Raw genomic sequence first — 19,060 nt, 5'->3', positions numbered from 1 at the left:
AATGCAGCCAGAGGCTTTTGATTCAGTCCAAGCAGATGTAGGCAAGACCAGAGCTATCTCTGTGAAGTGACAGATGCATCATGATCATACTAAGTTGCCCAATTCCAGTGAACCCTGGCCCATCTTGTTATCCTGACACCTTATACACACACTGCTGTGGAAGATATAAGCCATGTTACACCTCAATCACAGTAATGAAAGACAGTAAGAAGTTTTATCATTTATATATGATTTGTAAGTCATAAGAGACTCCTGTGGAATTTAAAAAACAAAGAAAGCTCTTTTGTGCTGTGTGCACCTTTACTCAACCTTGCCCGACAAATTGTTTAACCCTCCATTCCCCCTTTAGCCCCATTCCATGACCCTGCTGGGCACACAGCTTAAAAAAACCTAAAACAAACAACCTCTCACCAAAATAAAACAAAAAACTTTAATTAAAAAAATGATTCCTGATACAGCCCTTGTAGCTATCTTTATCATTTAATTCCTTTGAGTATTATATTATCCATTTTTCTTTTCCTCTAAATTTTTCATCTCCTTTTGTTCCACTTTTCACCTTTTCTCCTCTCTTTTTTCCTATTTATTTTTTTCTTCTCCCTTCTTTTCTTCCCCTGCTTCTTGTGTCAACAAAGAAAGAGAATTGCTAACCAAAGCTTTCTAAAGAGATGTGGCAGATTATCATATTTGGGTAAACTAAACTAACATTCCTCAGTCTCTATCCTTCTTTATAAAACTGCTCCTGAAAGCTACACAGCTCCAAGGCTGCTGTTACTGTTAGTGTGATACTTCCACACAAAACACTGTGCAGCAAATTCTCTGACCTTCCCCACAGCTGGGTAATAAATTAATTTGCTTTCTCAAGGAGGAAAGGACTAAACCATATTCCATTTCCAGTGTAGATGGGACAAAACATAATCAGAAATAGGTGTCAGTATGAGAGAGGTAATAAGGATAGTTAACGCTGGTAAAGATGTGGAGAGATTGTGGAGTCAATAGAAGTGCTTAAAAACAGGTTAGAGAAGCACCTGTCGGGATGTAGACGTAGTTGGTCTACCTTAGTTCAGGCAGTGGGACTAGATGATTTTGAGATCCTTCCAGCTTTGTTTTTCTTTGATTTCACTGGAGCAGTGGAACTAGGTTAACGACTTCATGCTAAACTGCACTTTGCCAGATGTAGTTACAGTTTAGCACCGAGTACAGTGGTCACAATAAGTAATTTCATTGAAATATTAAATACAAAGAATTCTTTTCAGGAGGGAGCAGAGGAAAGGAAAGAAAATCCTTGAGATAAAAAAAAACCAAAACATTATCTTCTGCTTACTGAAGTACAGAAGTTTTCAAAGAGAAGATGCTTCCTCTTCAGAGAATAGCACACAGGCCATCTCTGGAAAGGACAGTTTAGGATTACGCAGATAAGAGAAAAACATCTTTATCTCAACTCTCCACTCCACTTTGGAAAGAGACTGTAACAGCAAATTTGAAGAGCCGCCATAGTTCAAGCCAAATATGACTAGAGAATAACACTGCATCATAAACGTTAAAGTTTCCTAAGAAAAGCTGAAATGGATATGCAATCCAAGAGCACAAATCATAAGTATCAGTTGAAGCTGCTGCGTCCGTTCCAGGTATGGTTAAGCGAGCAAGCTGCTATAGGAAAGAGGTTATCCCAGCCTCAACTGGGCAGTGTGCACATTCTTATCCGTCAGGAAATACAAAGTAATTCAAATTCTCTCCTCTCTGCATCAGAGGGATAGGCATCTCCAAACTACCTTGCATTTGCCAGGTGCACATGAACTTTGGTGTTGGATGCACGCAACAAAGTATAAAATGGAGAACACATCACAACCTAGCTTATCTTGTAACAATTTGTGCCCCTACATCTCTTGTAAGGCACAAGATTCTGAACTCCAGGTTTAGATATTTGCACTTAAAAGCTATTATGATTACTATAGTGATGCTGATGACTCTGGAAATTATTTGCACATTTCTGTAATTGCTCTAGTTAACAATAACAGGAATAAGAACTCACTGTAAGCTCAAGGCTCTTAATTGCAAATTGAACTATTTAGATATTTTTCCTGCAGAAATAGAGATATCACCAAAGCAAAGACACTAGCAGTACAGTGACCGTGAATTGCTGGGGTTAGAGAAGGAGATCATTTTGTGCTCCCTACTTCTTTTCCCGCTGTGTTTTTCCAGTTTAGAAGCATGAATAACATTCTTGTTATTTTATGCGCAGATCAGTTCAAACAGTTTTAAAGCTTTTTTCCCCCTACAGTCTGCTGCTGGTGTGAATTTTCAAACTCTCTGTGTGGCCGTTACCGAAACCACTTTCAGCACATGGAATCAGACTCAGACTCACTGAAACATGAAGTCATAGCTTTAAAGACTAGTTCATGAGCCATTAAGTAGCACACTACACAACCAGTTCAATGATGACAAGATGAAAATTTGACCATTTGATTAAAAGAGGATCAGCCTCCTTGCTGCTTGTGACCTAGAAAGTCATTCATGGACCTTGACTTCATAAACACAGAATTAAACCCATATTGTATCTCCACTAAAAATTATTTTTAAAGGTATTCTTATGACAAATATAACTTGAAGACAAATAAAGTCTTTATTTGGCTGCTACAAGATGGAACTATCGAAACATCAAAGTACTAACCCATCTCCCCAAATTTTCCCGTTTGAACAGTCAGTTGAAATATCACACAGATTTTCATCTTTTAAGTACAGCTTCAGGACTGTAATTAGAAGACAAAAGAGGATCTCTTCAATGATTTCTGACTTTGACTGAATGAAGGATTTAAACACACTACAATGTGAAACCAGATCATCTCATGTTTTTCTTTCCTAAACCGCTATAAGATCCCTGGTGAGATGATGGCTGATGACAGATGACAGAGAGCTTGGTGTCTCAACTGATTGCCCCAAAAGACCTGAAATCAAAAAATACTACGTGTATCTTAATTCTTTCCAAACTACGTGCATCAGAAAAATCAGAGACTTCTACAATATTTTCAACTCTAAAATTACTTTTGTAAGTTCAATAGAGCAGAGAAGCCTAGGTGATCAGGAAGCAATGTAACAAATGTGTTCTATATATGTAAACTAAAATTTTAATATGCAACAGTTCCCCTTTAAAGTACCACGAAAGACTAACTTTATCTGTCCCCATGATTATTTGAACAATGACTGTATGGTTGATCTGCTTCTCAAAACTGAGTTGATAACTTTAGCGATGTACCTAATCACACGCTCAAAAAATAATAATAATGTACCAGCGTAATCCTTCAGAAGTCTAGAAGTTTTAGATTTGCAATTTAGCGTGACCTCTGTCAAAGTTCATAAGGTCTCCATCTGTGTGTGAGTAACTGCTAGGCTACAGAAATGTGGACCCCTAGAGCAGCTTGCTCCTGACTACCTGCTGCTTCCAAAACACTGGCCAGACATTAGCCCCACACTCTCACAGGATCAAACAGAGTCTAACAGGCAGTGCTTATTTCATGCAAAGTTAGACACTAAACTGAAGTATATTATACTTATGTTGCAGTGGTTTTCAGTGGGTATTTTTTTTTCTTTCTCTTGACTAGGTCTGCAGTCTGCCAAGAACAAAATCATGTTTGTTATCCAGAAAAGCCACAAGATTTCCAACAAACAAACAAAATCCTAAACCATATACATTTATTTCTCCTCCAGAAAACAAAATTTCAGCATGATTCTTCTACAGACTGCTGCAGAAATGCAGTTGAGGCTCTATTCTTTTTTCTAAATCAAAATATAATAAAAAGCAATAATCAATGGTCCTTGTACCTCTTTAAATTTTTCTTTCATTCCATACTGTATTTTTCATACAATATTATATCAGCAGTCTTAATCTATTGCAGATTTCAATTTTGACATACTATTTTCCAGACTATATTTGTAAAGGAGATGAGACTAATGATTAACTTCTGGAGATGTAATAAAGAGTATATTTTATATATTTTATATGTAACATATATAATCCTGAGGTTCAATTAATTTTGAAGGGAGACTGAAGCTATTGCTTAATGAACACTTGAGCACACTAAATAATTACATCATTCAATAGAGCTGAGCAGTAATCACTGTTTTGAAGAAGCCCTCACTAAAAAAAATTATAATCAGAAGAAATGAGTACACATACTGCCCACCTGTCTCTACTGTATCTTGCCTTATTTCATATTTTCTGGATTACATTTGCCTTAAAATGTTGCTAAATACACCTCAGTTTTTGTTAGCTACAAACAGCAGCCCAACTCCTATCCTGTCTTCCTATAATGCACCAAGATGAAAGTAAAGATGAAAGATGAAAATAAAATCAATTTTAGACAAAAGTTTTATACTAGATTTATGAACAGGATATCATGCCACATTTTTACTCAAAAAAAAAAATCAAAATAAACTTGGAATGCTAAGGCACAAAACCATAGGCAATGTTTTCACTATAAATATTTACTGACACTAAACATATTCAGTGTTGATTAGCCTTTTTACAGTATTAAACTTCTGTCATATTGACATTTGGAAACACAAATCTGCATTTATCCATGTAAACTTAATTGGAGTCCTACATGCCTCTCTGTAGATAAACAATTCAATATAGTTAACTTGCTCAGAATTTTAAATTGTGCTAAGTGGAATAGAAAGAACTTTATTTGCATACTTACTGATTGCCAAAACAATGTGTAGAGTACAGTATTAGAGTTGTGGGGTTTTTTTTTTTTAAGAAATGACAAAGCTAAATTATCACCACTCATTTTAAATGCTGAATAAGAATAAATGTTATGAATCGTATAAGGCATCCTAATTAATTTCTATGAATCAAAAAATATATATTAATCAAGCTTTACACTGAGCATTATCAAGAACTGATTATGTTATCCTCCACTTAAAACATGAACAGTATCATAGCTTTGCACAGGTAATGAAAACACCACTTTCAACATACAAACTCCTCCAAGTTTGTGATTTCGACCCTGGTGTCCACTGAGTTTGCAATTCCAAAAGTTGCTGTCATACTACTCCTTAAAACCCTACACATTCAACTATTTAATTCTGTCATTCACTTCAAAGCAGGCTATCTGCATACAGAGGTAACAAAGATCCATTACAAAAGTTAAAAAAAGGCTTTTTTAGTTTTCTAATTTTAATACACAAGCATCCACGTAATATTGTCACAAAAGATCAGTACTCCACTGATCCTCTGAGTTGAACACATTTCAATTAAAACATTAATTCTTCTGGGTATTAAAGTCTCATGCTCACAGAACTCACAAACCAGAAAAAGGGGGAAAATGAAGAAAAAGAGGTAGATAATATATGGTAACATCCTAATGTAAAACTCATTAGTTCAAACTAAATTTTGTACTGCTTGTAGACTGAACCTCTTAATAAGATTAAGCAGCCCATTATTTGTGGCGTTAGCAAACACGTGTGAATGTTTGAATCAGTAGGATAATTGCAAGCAGGAGTTAAGGAGGCTTTGTCAGGAACAAGAGAAGGAAAAAGGACGGCCACCCCGCCATCACCCGTTCCTCACCCACCCCTTCGCTCCAAAGAGGAGGAACAGAACCCCAGGACCACATTATAACTAAGGGGTATAACTCAGAATGAATAACAGCACTTGTCTTTTCCTATCTCCTCAGTTTGGCACACTGCTTTCCTTACATTTTTTTCCTCTGCCATAATTCTTTTTTCTCTTTTTTGTTTAAAAAAATTCCTCTGACATGAAGCTGCATCTTATTTTGTTTCTCGCCCCCTGCACCAACGACATTACCTTCCTCTTTTACCTGACTATTCTATTCTTCAAGTGTTCTTCCCTCTTTTTGTCCCATACTGCAGTGGGCTACAACCCTTCCTGAACTACAGGCCAGGGCGCTCTACTGACATGCTGCCATTCCCAATCCCTCACCTGCAACTGGCTTAAAAAAGACAGAAGAAACAGGGGGAGAATCTTGATTCACGCCAGCATCTCTATGCTAAGCTGATGCTACCAAGCATGCTGCAATGGGCATTTCCAGAGGTTTTGAATTGCTGATACTTCAGCTGCTTTTCCTCCTCCAATTTCAATTTCCACACTGACGCACTTTGGAACGCACTCAACTCTATTGCAAAGTGTCAGAAAACATAGTGAATCTTACTGAAGTCTCAGACCTTATTGCCTCTGCTATAACAAGGGAAAAATCCACAGAAAGAGTTGTAGAGTCCGTTGCAGCACTTTTTAAAAAGCACAAACAGAAAAATGAAAGAAAAAGAAAACTTTCTTTTTTAAAAAGAAAGGAAAGCAAACACTATATGCTCTTTGCAGGAAATCTGGTTTACACATAGAGGTTGTTGTGTTCACAATACCAATGAGCCCACTGAGCATACCTGCATGTGATTACAATACAAAATGATATGAAATTTGAAATATCACTAGCACTTAGAAGTATCTTTTAAGTTAATGTATAATAGACATAGAATCATTCAGTAATCAATGATAAACAGTTCTTTGGATTTAATTAAAATTAATCGTGAAAGCCTTTGTACCTGAAAATTAGTTATTTGGGAATATATGATACAATACTAAAATGAAAGTTTCTTTTCTTTGGAAAGACAAGGCATTTTCCTCAACACGAAGCATAATATTCTTTTTTTTCCTCCAAAATAATTAGTGTGTCTGAATTGACAGTTTGCATCCTCGATCACAGAAGGCTTCAGGAAAGGAACTAAACATTACCCCCCCCTTTTTACAGCTGCAAATACTCAGCTAACAGTGTCTGCTGCCATTGTTCTTTCCGGTCTCCGTTCACATCAGAGTCCACTTCTACAGTCACCTTCCCCGTGAACATTCACCACAGCTGTTTACCAGTTTTCTTTTACGTGCTTGCTCTTCTGCCCCATGCTGCAAGATCCCCTGGGCTGGTGGCTCCCTTATTTCCCCCTCATACTCATTTCTACTCTTTCTTGCTCTGTGTCTTACTCTTTCTTTCAGAGACTCTCCTTCCCCCTTCTCTTCTTTCTCCCAAGTAGTCTGCTACATTACTTTCCCCACAGCAAGCAAGATCTCAACAGAGAAAGGTTAACTTTTCTGAAAAGACTGTTAATTTTCATTTTGCTGCTTTATATTTGAATCAGCAGGGAAGAAAAAAAGCAAACAGAGGTCGAAGGAAAGATTATACAAGCTTTTGCACACAACGATACAAGCTCTCTGCCCAATCAGACCTCTAGTGAACTGATAATCAGTTCTACTTGCTGTATAAATATGTCCATTTAATTTATTTATATGCATAAAAACGCTTTTCATACGTAAATTCCCAGAACATCATACTGGATTTTACACACTCCTTTAAAAGAGCAGATTATTAAATATCATAAAAAATTACAAGAAGAAACACCTGCTAAAGTCTTAGAGAAGCTGAGAAGAGGGAAATCATACATCATCTGTTTACGTACACAGTAAGTACATTACAAGGCATTATTCCAATACCCGATTTCTATTGCTCACATTCAAAAATAACAACCCATACCTTAAATTTCTGATGAAAGGTGACACAAAACAGGGCAAAGATGAACTACTAATAACATTACAAGCTCACAGGTAACATTTCTGCCTCACCCTGATGGACAGCAGTGGCTCTACACCTGACCAATTTATATTTTGTATTTAGAAATTCTGTTTCATTTCAGTAACCACAGAATAAAACTAAAGTGCTAATATGTGAGAAAAATCTGTGTTAGACCTTGAACGTTATCATCCCTGGACTATACTGGAAGACCCATGGATAAAAACTTACCTAACTAAACCTTTCCTCACTCAGAAATCTCAATTGAGATTTTGAATTCAGATCAGTTCTCAATAGAAGAACAGGTTCCTAGCAGGATAATTTCGGCCAGAGAGGACCTCAGGACATCATTCTATCCAAGCCACCCCTCAAAGATGGGCTACCTTTGGTTTTCATCCTCTGCCATAAAGGAAATGCAAAGCAGATTATATTCCCATGACCACCATGAGTATATCTCGAGTAAACCGCATTGTCAGCATCTACCCAATTAACAGGTTCTAGAATTTCTTATTTTAGTGCGTGCAAGTTGTTATCTGCCCAACCTGTAATAAAATGTTAAGGCAACAGACATTTTCAGAGACATAGCATTGTTACAACTTGATTTATTCATTATTTTTAATCAAGACACTGCTATTTCAGGCACTGAATGATGCAACTTAATTGCCTAAAATATTATTTACTCAAATTTTGTGTAAGTTTGCTTCTTTGCAAAGATCAGATTAAATTTAAAAATAAAAAGCAGAAGCCTATGTTTTAGACAAACAACACAGGTCACATCTAACAATCATGCACAGACTACGAAAAGAGTGCTCAAATCTTTTTATCCCTTTATTCCAAATGATGTTTTGCACAGCGGAAAGTTTATTATCTCAGGTTCCCTAGCGGCACCACTGTCAATAAAATTCCAAAAAACAAATCTTGTGACAAATCATAAAGAATTAGACTCCTTCAAGTCAAATAATTAAAAATGGACACTTCAGCTTCAGTGCATAAATTGTGGTCTTATTTTCAATCCTAAGATTTTAACACTGACAACCAAAAAGCACATTGCAAAATGGGGAATGGGAAATTAGGGACTTGTTATGTTTGAAATTAAAATCCAATTTACTGTCTTACTTTAGTTCTCTTCTCCTCCTTTTTAATCTTAGCCCGTTTCTGTATGAAATGTAACCCTTACAAGGGCATTGGAAGAAGGAACCGGAAGAACAACCATATTGCCATTATACTCCCAAGATGCACGGCATGCCTTAATTTCCCTCATGATGAAACAGGCAGATTTATTGGGATGGGAACGATGGGTTCAAGGTACTACCTGGCATTAGGAAACAAGTTAAAGACTATGGTAGTCTGAGGATTTGTTCCCTGCATAGTGGAGAGGAGCTAAAAAGGAACAGGGTAACTCTAGGATATCCAAAAGTCACCACACTAGAGAAATGAGTGTCTAACTCAGATAGCCAGTACACAAGGAGCAGCAGAATAAGCCTTGCACTTCACACTGTCAGCATGCCCAAGCCAGCTTGGATGAATCACCTCCAGGAGGGTCGTTGTGCTGCTTCAGTCCCTGGATTCTCTGCTGGGACTGCCAGGAATGACATTATATGGTGACATCTGTTCCACGAGGACACTTGTCCACTAGGAACTGGATGAAGACCACGGATTTCACACAGGTCAGCAAGCAGCCATCAAAATGTGAGCGACTAAAAGTCCTTACCAACTTTTGCCCGCTTTGAACTGGTGACACAGAAGTGATGGAAAAGACTCCATCTTCCATTAGCAGTCCCTAAGCTATCCATTAGACGGTCCTTGACTGACCTGGTACCCAGGCACCCCAGCCCATCTTCACCATAGGTGAGTGAGAGAGCATTTTTGTTTAGAGAAATGCTGCCATTCTTGGTCATTTAAATCTAAATTCTCAAAGTGGATCCTAACCAATGCAATTCACACTGACTTTAGCTGGCAATGCTTACCTAAAATGCTTTATAACTCTGAAAAGACTCATTACTTAGAAAAATACACTGTCTCTAAAGACTCTGATTCACATCAGACTGATGTGATTTAATAGTTTTTCACAACACCCAGTATTCTAAAGCATAAACATACACACTCATTTTACAAAAAATTCATGAAATTGCTTTTACCTTTCTAATATTTTTAATTATTTTGTCCATTTAAATACCAATATATTTCTTCTTCACCACCATTTAAGTATACTTAACCTTTTTAGAGACAACAGCCCTGGAAACTGAACTTCTACATGTCAATGCAGTTCAGAACATTACACATAGGACAGTTTCTTCAAATTGTCCTATCAAGCATCATCCACACTAGGAGTGAGATGAGATACTTTAACATCCATGAATACTCCATTTTAAATTAATCCAGAGAAGAAAATACCTGCTGCCTAAAACTGCACAAAAATACTGTTGGTTTTCAAATGGAACCCACTGCCCAATCACAACTGAAAACATGTCCTGGAAATTCATCTACTTTTGAAATCAATAGTCAATTAAAACCTTTGTCCTCTGTGATACTTAAGAACTACAGTACTAGAAGAAAGTAATGAATTTAATACTTTCCCCCCTGTAGTTCATTTATTATCTCTTTCAGTGTTTTTTAATAGATGAAGAGCTTTTTCACTGGTAGAAATATTACAGGCAGGGATACCAAGTTTAAACATTTAAATGCATATGCGTTTATTAATAAAAGGCAAGACTACCAAAAAAAAAATAATCAAGTAGTCATCATCATTTTCAGATGCAAGGTGTCCTGTTTTCTTTAGGTATTTATATATCTACAGAACTGTTTAGGTTTATACACATCTATGTAACATACCTTAAGAACAACCAATTAGGTTCCATTCCATATTGCAGCATGCAATAAATAACCACACTCCATATATAATTCCAATTTTTCTTTAAATATAATCTATAGCATCATTTGTTAGTAGTACATCTGAGTTTGAATCCATAGCCTGCCTCCATTAAAAAATAAAAAAAAATCAGTCTAGGTAAACATAAATATTTCTCTCATGTAAATTTGCTCAGCTGATATGCAGCAAGGGTTTACATCAGCACATGGTATTGCAACTGGCTAATGGCTCTGGTTGCACCAGTGTAAGTCCATTTTAGAGTTACACAGTCCATTTACAATGGCTATTCCCACCACCTCTCTAGCTATACTGTGGTACAGGGGCACTCATTTTCCCCTACGTAGATACATCTTTCGAGTCAGATGTGGAATCTGTAACATTCTGCAGACAGCATTAAATCTAGACCGGGCTTAACAGAAACATTCATATCCCTGGTTCCCGTACAAGCTAGACTCCCTTGCTTCTCCCAGCCATTAAGGGATGAAATTAGATGTGTTCCAGGGCTTTCTCCCCTCTCGAATCAAGGAACAACCTGCCCAGCAATCAGAGGCATAAAAGCAATGAGTCCTCCAACAGCTGCCCTCCTTCCTGTACCGGTTCTTCAAGCAGACTAGAAATGAAAAAACTCCTTCAAACAAGGAGGAGCAAGCCCTCCCTCAAACAGTAAGGAGTAAAACAAAGATCTCACCACATTGAAGTTCCCTTCTCTAATCACCCTCAGGATAAGAAAGAACAAGAAATACAACTTTTCACTCTTCTGTCCTGAGTTTTTCTTCTGTATTTTCCATAAGACACAGAAGAAGCACCAAAGATTTCTCCCACACAAACCATGACTTCCATTTCCAGAACCTAAAAGCAGCTAAAGTAGTCATGGCTGATTCACCCCTGCTGCTTGGGAGGGCTCAAAGAACACCTACTTCCTGCAGGCAGACAGTCAGCAAGAGCACAAACAGATTCCAATTATCAGCCTGCATTTGTACCCAGTGATATTTGCCCAAACCTAAACAATTACCTTGAAAATATGAAAAAAATATATACAATCAAATATTGCATTGTGGTATTATCTGATCCCAGTCAATATATTAAAGTGCTGTAAAACAGCAACTAATTTAAGCTTCTTACAATGTAGTGGCCTTTTTTTCCCACAACATAATGAATGAATGATATACTACCAGTTTGTGAAAACTCTTATGAGTTTAAGGAAGTAATTTAAATACTTAACTCCTAATATTCAAGCATAATATTCAAGCAAAAACACTGGGAAAAAAATGAAGTCTCTTTAGATTTGATGTATCTTCTCAGCTTAATTAACACAAGCTTTTCCTGTTTTAATTTGCACTTAAGAAGCAGGAACTTTACTCAATTTGCTAATTACTACATTTTCAAGCTGTTTTCTTGAAAAAGATGCCAGCCTATCACACTAGGAACCCAAATTTCTGTAGTTACCTCGAATTACGTAATTGTCCAAAGCCTCTTCCATTCTTTTCAGTGCTTCAGCTCTATTAGAGCCATAGGTAATCAGCTAAAAAACAAAAGGTATTTAAGTTAATTAGAAATGAGATAATGCTTGTCTCTAGAATCTGAAAAGCATTTAAAAAGAAAATGATTTATAGAACTTCTGCAGTCACAAAGACATTTTTTGCATGTTACTGTATCTGTGCTTTAGAGTCTCTCTCTCTAAAATACCCAGAGAAAACTAGGATCTGTTAACCCATTCAATGAAAGAAGGCCAATTACTTTTCTTTTGTAAAACTTAAAGCATCTGGACAAGCTCTCTCTTCTTTAGGCACACAGAAAATTAGAAGCTCAAATATCTAGTTGACTCTCCTGACTTCTAGATGACCAACCTGCTTGTAAGCTTTAAGTGTGATTTTTTTAAGCAATTAAAAAGCCTCCAACTATAATATCATAGCTTAAGTGTATCAATATGTTACTGATAAATAAGAGCTAATATTGAGAGAAACATCCTTTTTTTGTTGCTTCTATTTGTAAACTAGAACTGTAACCCCACTAGATTAAATTTAAAAAAAAAGATAGATTGGCAGCACCTAAGTCTGAGAGTAATCACTTTTGCTTAAATTAGAATCCTTTTACTGATCAGATACTGGAAGAAGAACCGTTATCGTGTCATAAGATAAAAAAAATTTTGGTTACCAGTGACACTAAATTTCCTATATTCCACATCTTTCTTCACTACTTTCTCATTCCCTCAAGACATGCTTTATCTAGCAGCTTTAAAATACTGGTTTAACAATATCTTAATGTCTCCTTCATTTAAAAGATCAGCATATAAAATTAGTTTTTCATACCTTTAGGATATTAAAAAAATAAATCAACTCACTTTTGAGATCATAGGATCATAATAAATGCTAATATCACTTCCTTGTTGTATGCCACTGTCAACACGTACCTTCAAAAAATAAGAAGCAAAAATAATTTCACAATGAAAAAATGGTATTTTGACATGAGACTTAAATATATCTGGTAGCTTTATACGTAACTCATGAAGCTTATGAAGCACATTTCCCCTCCAAAAGAATTAGGATAATTACTCATTTTTAGAGAAGCAGGGCGGGTGGGAGGGTGTGGGGGTTAGGAGGGGTTCCTCCACTAGGAAAAGTACTTGTAAGTTATTCTCTCCTTTAAACAAAACATGAATGCAATCTTCAGTTGGTAGTCAAAACTCTTTTGCTCTCCTAGAACGAAGGGTAAACAGACAAAATTTGATCTAAAATTTAGATTGTGTTACATGTTCTAAATTTCAACTCTCCATGTATCCAATTCTGATTTAATCACTGTAATAAAATACAGTTGCAATTATTCTTGACTGACACCTGGCATGAAGGATGCCCCTTATAATCACACCCCTTCTGCATATACATGTAATCACATTCCACATGTTCCACTATAGCCCTTCTGAGAGCTCCAGTAGGGACACAACTAAGGAGCATTCAGCAGAAACTTTGGAGCTCTGCTTATCAGCTCTATAGGAATACTGATCCTGTGGTTTTCATGTCTGTAACACTTTCCTTCTCTGCCTCACCCTATCAACTGTAAAACATTTTTTTCTATTGCTGCTGTTCCCCTAAGGCTTTAATGTTTACACAGCTTTTTCCATGGCTTTGCTTTGTAAGGACACAGCCCCAATTAAAGCTCTGATTCTGCAACATTCATGGAAAAAAATAACACAAGTTCAAAAATTTCTTTTGAAGAGGCTGATTGCTGTTAACCAGCCAACAAGTTACTTAGTATATTGCTGATTCTTGTTTTCATCTCTCAGTTTGATTCCATCACTGTAGCAATGAGGTTAGCCATATAAAACTTTTAATATGAGCAATTTCTTGTGAATAAATATTTTTTAAATTGTTGCTTTTGAGCTTTGGAATCTGAAATACTTTTTAAAAATTATCAGAACAATTCAAGAGTGATAAATGCATTCTGGGGATCTTAAGGATGGAGGAATCTAATCAAAGCTGTTGAAACAGCAGGGCTCTGATACACTGCACGTAAAGGGACAGGGAAAAAGGGTCCTTGGAATCTCACTAAAATCTTCACCTGTGGGAAGGAACCTTTGTAATAAACAGCAGCTCATCTGTCTGCAGCAAGGCAGAAAAAGGTCAATGCAACGGCTGTTAGGCCTTTAATATTTTAATTTAGGCAATTATCAAGGGACCACATGTAGAACCTCTTGTCTACAGAATCCACATGAGGGCATGATGATGACTTTATTATCCAAATGACATAAAAAGATACCCTAGCAGGTGTACTCACTTTCTTCAGTGAGAACCACTGTGTGACCAGTTTTTATGACGTTTTATCTTTCTTTTAAATATACATATATGTGTATATACGCACACATACCTAGAGATATATACACACACACACATTCACACACACATATATATACATCCAACTTAAATGACATACTTAGATTACACTGCAATTTTTGTGTCTACAGTAACACCTTTGAAGTGATTACATACAGGTGGTTCATGTGTGCTTATTCATATGCATACACATGAGTGTAGGTATCTATACATGTATATTATACTTTGACAAAGGAAAAAACACGTATGAAAGGGGCATAATTCAGACACAGAGTAAGCAGGTTAGTCAGACCTTGAAGTTAATGGAATTCTGCCAAGGCTGCTCACTACGTGCTCCTCCCACTCTGTGTTTCTGTTCATACACAGTATACATAGATATATACCACTATACAATTTACACTTTTTCTTAAGCAATATCCTGAAAAATGAAAAATTACAGTGGGAATTTAAAATTCTTCAAAAACTACTGCAGACTTTTCTAAAAAAAATATGGAGTCCTCTGTTTAAGAGGTTAAGTTTAATGTTCATAACAAAAAACACAAGATGACTAAACAAATGACAGCAGAAAAGAAATACATTTACATCTTAAATTCTCCCTCTGGTGTTTAGATTTTAGGGCCTGGTAACAATAGGTGATTTTATAAACTAAATGGTGTGACATAACTTGGTGAATATTGGATATTTCTTTTCTTTTAGTCAGTATTTAAAATACCAGAGAAAGTCTGTGGTTCAAGATCCTGTTGTAACCTACAGCTCATTGGTATTAGATCCCAAACACTTTTATTGCTGTTGTATTATACTACTATTATGCATTATTATACTACAACAACAGGAAACTGAAAGATAAAAAAGTTCAAGAAATAAAGCACAATCTATGTTCCAGTCCTGCAATGAACTATTACTGCATCAAACTGCACTCACCTACAGGTGCAGGGTTCTGGTATTTCACAATTCTTTGCCATATCAGAGCCAAAGCACTTTTCTTTTTGTCAGTAGTTGTTAAAAGAACAGACCGTTGATCATACATGCAAAGAATAGTGCTGGAGCTCTTCAGATATGGTGGCACGTTTTCTACATTGTGTAAGAGCAGTAAATACGTATGCTCACAGTCATGATGATACAGGTGTTTGTGTTTACCTGTCTTAAGCTTCATTATCAAAGATCAAAAAAATTGAAATTCACTAGTTCCATGTTCTGACAAAAATACAGAGCATGAGACAAAAATAGACAGTTTATTATTACGTATGCATAAGAAAAAACTCACATCCATACACACTAGTTCCACCAATCTGAGCAACTGACACATGCACACACAATCTTGACAAACAAGATTGGAAAACAGAAGAAATGAATTTAAAATGCATTTTGAAATATAACACTCATAAGTTGTTCTTATTGTAACACATAGAAGTCTGGGCTAATTTTTTTTAAAGCCAACCTATTGGTCTGAAATCTGAAACACAGAAAAACGCTAAGGCACAACAGGCCTGTGATACTCAACTTTTTCAGTAATATTAATTTTGCTCTTAGTGCCATGATATTCTCAGAAATTAATTAAGAGTATCAAAAAGTATGTATTAAGATACAAAGCCATGAATGTCTAAACAAAAAAAGCTGTTCTATTTTTAATAAGACAATGGAAGTAAACAGGAGAAAAAAACGGCCTAGACACTCCATGTGAGCTCCTCAAAGCATTGCTCTGAAGCCTCCCACGTAATTAAAATTTCTTTCTTCGGTACCACGATGGACCACGTGAAGCGATCAGGCTTCTCCCACCCTTCATTTTCAATTCACCTCTCCCCCTAAGCACAACTCCCAGCCCACCCTGTCTACCTGACAAGTGACAGCCCAATCTGATTAAATGCTTGCAAGGGAGGGGACTCATGGGCCTCCATGACAGGCCAAAAGTGATCACCATGGAGATACATAATTACAGCTGTCAACGCGTCTACTGTCCTGCTGGCATCAATTTGATTGCTCCCAGCAATAATGATAGACAAAGCTTAGTGTGCACTCTCCTGCACCCAATCACTTTATCTATTCCGTGGTCCATTTAGCTGACATGCAACATTCACACAAGCAAATAACAGCAGTAAGCAGAACATTTAAGGCATTTTAATTGTTTTTTCTTTGTATGGATGGCTCACAAGCGCAAATGTTATTACATAAAACTCCTGCTGCAGCATTAATTGAAGAAAGATTTGGTGGGACAAAGACTGTAGGGGGTATAGTTTGTCCATTATCACTTATACTTTCAACAGGTCTCACGTTTGGAAAATTGCAAATTGCAAAAACTTGCAAGGGCAAAATGTTTGACATCCTGTTAGCTATTACAACATGGTGAAAACTTCTAACAACCACTAGAGTATTCATTATAAATTCTTATTAAATACACTCTTTGTTTCATTAAAAAAAAGTTTAGATACATCTAATGATACCTTTTCCCCCTCATCTTCTTTAAGATCACATAATGCCTTTTAAATCTTTACAATTTTTTTTCCTGCTTTCATGCTTTGAACACAGCATGAAGCCTTAAAGACCAGAAAGGGTCAGGTCCCTTTAGAAAGCACATGGGCAAAAACAATTTAAGAAGTGAAATAAATCATATATCCAATAACATCTCCACATTTAAGATTCCTCCTGTAATCTTTCACTATTTTCCATGCAAGCAATCAGACTGAATAATTGCATTCACAGATGGTACAAGCCTTGTTGTTCCACTAGCTGACATAGTGTCATATATATATGCACTTATGACTTAGACTACCTTGATTTTACAGAAAGGCAGTGTCCTTGTTCTTTTCATGCAGCAAAGAAACGTTTGTTAAATACTCATTCTGTATAGCTAGACTGTATAGTGAAATGTGTAATAATCACTGCAGCAAATGGAATTTGCTCTTTAAAGGCTACAAAGCTAAACAGAAAGCAGTGGCAGTTTCTCAGCGGTGTCCCCAGTTCTTTCTAGTTGAAGAGCTGATTCAACATTTGGCTGTCCTCTTTAATAGCCAAAGTATTTTTACTTAAGCTATGTTTGAAAAAATTAAGCTGCAACTTACAGAAAGTAATAAAATATTTCAATGTATAGTGACTGATTTCTTGTTATACCCAATTTAAGTACATTCTAAACACAGTTTGGAACTGTACATTTTTTTAACACTTTTTAAGATAGCACAAATAAATATTGCCAATGCCCTAAAAGAAAAGCTGGAAAAAAGGCCTGAACTACAAAGCTGCTGAGTACTTACAAGCTCTGTCTATAAAAATGAGGCTCAACACTCAGCACCTATGAAAACCAGAACCAAGTTACTTACACTTGGCAGATGCAATGGTTCCTGATACTGAGACAGTTTACCAATGGATGGCAGGCCAAAAGATTTGTAAGGGTCCTGAAATGAAATCCAACATGAGAAAGCATTAAGCTTTTACAGACATGGAGAAAATAATCTTAAGCAGCTTCAAATCTAACAGATATCACTGCTGGATTCACTTTTTTTCTTCCCCAGTATCACTTCTTTTGAACTATGTTTCTCCATCCACCTACCCCTGTGACTCCAAATAAAGAAATTGAGGCATATAACTTCTCTTGCCTTGTAGTCATTAAAACAGGGAGGTGGAAAAAGTGTTCTGCACATAGTTATAATACACCATCAAAATATACAAAGATCACATTATCATTTGTCACATCATGCCTTGGAGGGAGGATGGGAAAGTGTATTGAGAGAAAGGGTGGAGTTGAGAAGAGGACATTGGGAAAAGTTTTCAAAGATTAAAAGGACAGTTAGGAATTCAATTATCTTAAGAAATCAAAACTGAGATTTACACCTTTGGAAATCTCCTAGATAACACAATACCAATGTAAACTTAATAACAACAGCAAATATACAGCCTATAGAACAACGAAACTCATGGCAAAGTAGGATTCCAAGATTTAGATTCCCTCACACATAAATAAGCTGCAGAAAAAAAAACAAGTGTCTGTTGCTATTCATACTCAAGTTAGTTTGCATGCCATTCAAAGGGCAAATATTTATTCTTTATCAAAACAGTTCATATATCTGGTAATCAGCAGAGCAAGCTGGAGATTATGCACATATCATGAAGAGAAAGAGCAACAGAAATAAAAATGCCCTGGGTCACAAAAGCAGCAATAACTGAGGAAAAAACATCAAGACACTGAATTTTTTTTAGAAGCACAGTCATCTAATGCATTAATATTCTTAAAACAAAATGAAGGAAACTGAACATCATTTTTTCAAATTTTCAAAGAACAACACTTGATTTTCATACTTCAGAAATCACAGCAAAAAGATGTTACCTTGAAATACCTTGAAATACCTGTCCTAAGCATGCTTGAAAGAGTATATTTTATATATTTTAGTAAGCTTTTTTGTTGAGATGGACAGTCATACTGTAATTATAAAAATATAGTCTTAGAATGCACTTTGAAAGTTTGTCCTATACACAGATGTAGTTACAGAAGACATAACTTGCTTCCTCAACCATCCATTAAAATGCTTCAGTACAATAAAAAAAATTGTAAGCCACTGAATTTTAACTATTTAGACCAAAAAGTTTCAAAGAAAGTATACAAGTGAAGAAACCTGGAAGCACTGGTTAACTGCAGTGAATAGATTACTATAACTCCAATACCATATTAAATGTGAACGGAACATAGAGCAAATACGCTTAGAAATAACCTTTAGCTATCCTCTTTTACTAGTTTTAAAATTTATTTTTGAAAAAGGTACATCAAAATACATACTGTATTTAAAATTAGGAAATAAAAATTCTAC

At 36.1% G+C, this 19,060-nt stretch overlaps 1 protein-coding gene across 2 annotated transcripts in view; it reads right to left on the bottom strand.

Annotated features, from left to right (window-relative positions):
• The window catches only part of PCCA (propionyl-CoA carboxylase subunit alpha), a 301,944-nt gene that overhangs the window by 147,136 nt on the left and 135,748 nt on the right, over positions 1-19,060 (bottom strand). For both annotated transcript variants that reach the window (XM_067293647.1, XM_067293657.1), the window contains exons 14-16: positions 17,579-17,653; positions 12,782-12,850; positions 11,887-11,962 (exon numbers count right to left, since the gene is read on the bottom strand). In XM_067293647.1, coding sequence (XP_067149748.1) covers positions 11,887-11,962; positions 12,782-12,850; positions 17,579-17,653 — 220 coding nt within the window. The remainder of the gene's footprint in view (positions 1-11,886; positions 11,963-12,781; positions 12,851-17,578; positions 17,654-19,060) is intronic.

This window comes from Apteryx mantelli, chromosome 1 (assembly GCF_036417845.1).
Source record: "Apteryx mantelli isolate bAptMan1 chromosome 1, bAptMan1.hap1, whole genome shotgun sequence".
In the NCBI taxonomy this organism is placed as follows: Eukaryota; Metazoa; Chordata; class Aves; order Apterygiformes; family Apterygidae; genus Apteryx; species Apteryx mantelli.
Note: the sequence above shows the minus strand (reverse complement) of the source record. Positions and strands in the feature narration are given on the sequence as shown.